The sequence below is a fragment of the Pecten maximus genome, chromosome 5, assembly GCF_902652985.1.
Source record: "Pecten maximus chromosome 5, xPecMax1.1, whole genome shotgun sequence".
Taxonomy (NCBI): Eukaryota; Metazoa; Mollusca; class Bivalvia; order Pectinida; family Pectinidae; genus Pecten; species Pecten maximus.
In genome coordinates, this window is record NC_047019.1 from 22,404,935 (window position 1) to 22,409,469 (window position 4,535).

Genomic DNA, 4,535 nt, shown 5'->3' on the forward strand with positions numbered 1-4,535 from the left:
TACTTCAGATCGTAATAGAGGACTTCATTGTTAGGAATGGGTTTCTTAAAATAAGTTGCTTTGGCTTGCGGACTTTCCCCACTAATGTTCTGCAATTTAAAGACATTTACCAAACCATGGGTTTCATTTTTACCGAATTTTAATCTAGCCCCCGTCTGGAAATGTGCTATGCACAAGGGAGGCCCAAATACATGTAGACTGTAACTAATTCTCAAGTCCTTGTACGAGTGAGTTGTTGTTGAACCAAAAATATAATTATTGCATTAATACGGATCCAACAAGAAAAACGTTTACGGTTACGATTTTCAAATATTCAGAGAAATTTGTGTTTCTTACAGACACACCAGGTTCCACTTCACAGACACTCCACTGCAGCTTGCAACGTTGAATACCTTGGGTTAATTGTAAATATATTCACAGAATGACCACATTTATTTCATCACTATTTATTATTCCCAAAATACTGGTATCCTGATATCAAAATGGTTTCTTTTGAACCATATTCTCTGGTAAGTTTCTAATATTATTCAGATTATGCTCGCCATAATCAATTTCAATGGGATTCGTTATGCACCACGTGTGGAAGCGGAAGTTTGTAGCCGGAAGGGTCAACTCCCCAGATTTTGGAGGCGTACTCGGTGATGGTCCGGTCGCTAGAGAACTTACCAGCCGCGGCAATGTTGAGGAGGCATATTCTTGCCCATTCCTGAGGTTGGTGGTACAGGTCATCGACCCGCTTTTGACACTCAATGTACGACCGGAAGTCGGCAAGAAGCATGTACCTGGAAATACATGACGTGATAATACGTGATAATATGTCATAAAAAAACAATTCTCACAGTATAGCAATTATATATTGAATAGTATTCGGAAAATCCAAGCACGTATTGCTTCCGTGAGGTACCGAACTTGTGTACGAGAATGACCATACGGTAAACTGTAACGTGTTTATACACACCGGGTGACCTGTTCCTCTATGTCAAGTGACATGGAAACAAGCGATAATTAACATTTCAACAACAGAGTCGTCACGTTTTGTCACACTTTCGTATATACTTATTTTGTATTCATTCAGATGTATATAATTGCAAACACCTTTCAGACGTATGTAAGCATTTCCCGCTTGTACATGCGTGGGGTGGTTGTAAACAAGATCAATTTCAAAACGGGTCGACTATAATTTTATTGCTGTTAATCATCATGTTTAATTTGGGATTTGAATCAAAGATGAATTATTTCAGATTATTTAATCACAAATTCAAGGTAATTAATTCAGTCTAAAACTACTAATCAAAATTAAGTTTGAACCAATTAAACTACCTTATACGGTTAAGTGATTTGGCGTGAAAGTGCAGAATTCGGTGTTCGTATTGTCCGAGGAACTGTCTTCTCTTTTGTCTGAGACGTTTGTATATGTATGTAATGACAATTTTGAAGAATGCGAAATTGTGTACTGAAAAATAAATCGAAACGCGCTCGCGTGACTTTCCGTTATTTATCATTTAAAAATTATATTGTTTAATTTAACTCAAGGCAAACTAATCAAAAAAGTAAATATGTTTTTTTTTCTTGTTACTTGAATCGTTCTCTTTAAACGGAGATTAGTACGAGTACAGCTTATAGAACTAACTGGTATTTATAAGTCACGCAAAAATTCAAGCTTGCGCATATCAAAATTATTTACTCGTTTGGAACTGAAAATGTAAGCAAAGTTCGACAATTCTAGTAAAAAGCTACTTGATCAAAAACGGCTCTTGGCCTTTAATGACTAATCTTTGGAGATGTAATCGTTGCAAGTTTTACCTGTCCGAAAACACGAGCTCGTTATATATATCCCTGAAGAGACCATGGTCCTCTGGCGAGAAAAAGCCATTGTTGATTTGGTCAAGTGCTTGCATAAGTTCCGGATCTTCTTCATAATATTTCTTTGGATAGTAGTTTGGTCTGGTCGCTTCTACTTCAGTCTCATTCATTCCGAACAGGAAGAAATTATCCTCACCCACTTCTTCTAGCATCTCAATATTGGCGCCGTCAAGAGTTCCAATTGTCAAAGCACCGTTCAGCATGAATTTCATGTTTCCGGTGCCAGAAGCTTCAGTTCCGGCGGTAGATATCTGCTGACTGAGGTCTGCGGCGGGGATGACTTTCTCCGCAAGAGAGACCCGGTAGTTCTGTAGGAACACCACTTTTAATTTGCCCTGTATGGATTCATCGTTGTTAACAACATCGGCGACGTTGTTGATTAGTTTGATGATAAGTTTCGCCATGAAGTATCCCGGTGCTGCCTTTCCACCTATCATCACGGTTCTGGGGACGACGTCAATGCTAGGATCTGCTTTCATCCTGTTGTACAAAGTGATGATGTGCAGACAGTTCAAAAGCTGACGTTTGTACTCATGAATTCTCTTCACCTGTACATCGAACATGGAATCGGGATTGACTTCGATATCAACATGCTTCTTTAAATAAGCAGCTAAGTTGATCTTGTTTTCTCTCTTGGATTCTATAATCATCCGAATGATCATAGCATCACACTGGAACGATTCGAGATTCCTTAGGAAATGTAGATTGGTGAGCCATTCGGTCCCAACCGTGTTGCTAATGAGGGTTGTCAGGGATGGATTACACACCATCAGCCACCGTCTCGGAGTGATGCCGTTTGTGATGTTATGAAACTTTTCGGGATACATCTCGTAAAAATCCTTGAAGATTTTGCTCTTAAGAAGATTGGAATGTATACGGGCAACGCCATTCACGGCATGTGACCCAACAATGGACAGATGCGCCATGTTGATACGCTTCTCGTCTCCCTCTTCAACGATGGACATCCTCCGAATACGACCATCATCTCCAGGAAAACGCTGCTTGACATCGTCTAGAAAGTGATGATTGATGGTATAGATGATCTGGAGATGCCGAGGAAGAACCCTTTCCAATAGATGCGTGGACCAGCGTTCGAGAGCCTCGGGAAGGATGGTATGGTTTGTGTAAGCGCATGTCTCCTGGACAATTTCCCAGGCATTTTCCCAGGTCAGCCCATTCTCGTCAATAAGGAGCCGCATTAATTCTGGGATGGCGAGCGAAGGATGCGTGTCGTTAAGCTGCAGAGCAACTTTCTGGGAAAATATTGCAAATGAATTCCTGACACCATCTGCTCCTCCACGTTTCGGAGATTTGTACCGCCGAATTATATCCTGAAGGGAGGCAGAGACAAGAAAGTACTCCTGTTTTAAACGTAGCTCCCTGCCTTCAAACACGTTATCATTAGGGTATAGCACCCTACTTATGTTCTCCGCCAAATTTCGATCGTACACGGCCTTAAGGTATTCTCCATTGTTGAAGAAGTTTAGATTGAAACTGTCTGATGCTTTGGCAGACCATAACCTCATTGTGTTCACGGTGTTATTATGGAAGCCCGGTATTGGCGTGTCGTACGGAATTGCCTGGACAATCTGTGTTTTCGCCCACTTGGATCCTTGTTCATTGTTTTCAACACTGCCATAGTAATGTACATGGATGGTAAACTCTGGTCTTGCATGTTCCCACGGGTTTCCATACCTCAGCCACTCATCAGGTTCCTCAACCTGCCACCCGCCTTTGATCCTCTGCTCGAATATACCATAGTCATAGCGGATGCCGTATCCATAGGCTGCCATACCTAGAGTGGCCATTGAGTCCATCAGACAGGCAGCTAGACGCCCAAGACCGCCATTCCCGAGACCAGCATCCTCTTCACTGTTCTCTAGCTCTTCCATATTGAGACCTAGCGTTCGTACGGTGCCGCCACACAAGTTTTGAATGTCGAGATTAACCATAGTGTTGGTTAGAGTTCGACCCATATAGAACTCCAGTGATAGGTAGTACACACGTTTAGGATCTTTTTTATAGTAGTGTTGCTGAGTCCGAATCCAGCGGCCCACCAATGTGTCCTTGACAGTATGGGCTAGAGCCATGTAGAAGTGCCAGTCTGAGGCGTCGTTCCGGTCTTTCGCCATCGTGTAGTGTAAATGGCGGTTGAATGCATCCTTCAAATTGTTGATACTTTCCTTTGGTGCAATGTGTCTGATGCTGATCTGACGTTTCATGGGATCTTCATCCGTTAACGCCTCCAAACCGGGCACGCGAAGTCCCGTTGAAAACGAGTCCGGGTCTACGGACGACATGTTGGGCGCGGAATGTCGTCAAGGAAGGAGGAATGTAGATGACGTCATTGACATTGATGATTGTAGTCAGGTTAACTGTGACGTCATAATCATTGTTAGTTTTATTCGCGTCCCAATAACTAATACGAATGTATGTGGCTATGCTAATTTCACACCCATTCCATTCGATTTAGGCATGTGTTACTAAGTATTTTGTTTATACTTGCTTGCAGTCAATATATAAGGAGAGACAGCAAAATTTTCACAATTACAATTTAGTGACACACATCTGAAACTATTTGTTATTTAAAAATAAATGGTAATTAACGACGTGAATAGGGCACCGGCGTCTTCAAAACACGCGATCAAGACTGAGCCCCACTGAAGATAGAT

General features: G+C 41.8%; 1 protein-coding gene across 1 annotated transcript; it reads right to left on the reverse strand.

The window, feature by feature from the left end:
* Positions 1-430: 430 nt before the first annotated feature.
* Positions 431-4,177, reverse strand: LOC117327528 (glycogen phosphorylase, muscle form-like). Its single transcript, XM_033884574.1, has 2 exons — positions 1,804-4,177; positions 431-782 (listed from the first exon to the last, which is right to left on the reverse strand). Exons 1-2 carry the CDS (start codon positions 4,161-4,163, stop codon positions 554-556), a joined length of 2,589 nt encoding a protein of 862 aa, XP_033740465.1. The 5' UTR covers positions 4,164-4,177; the 3' UTR covers positions 431-553.
* Between the last annotated feature and the right edge of the window lie 358 nt (positions 4,178-4,535).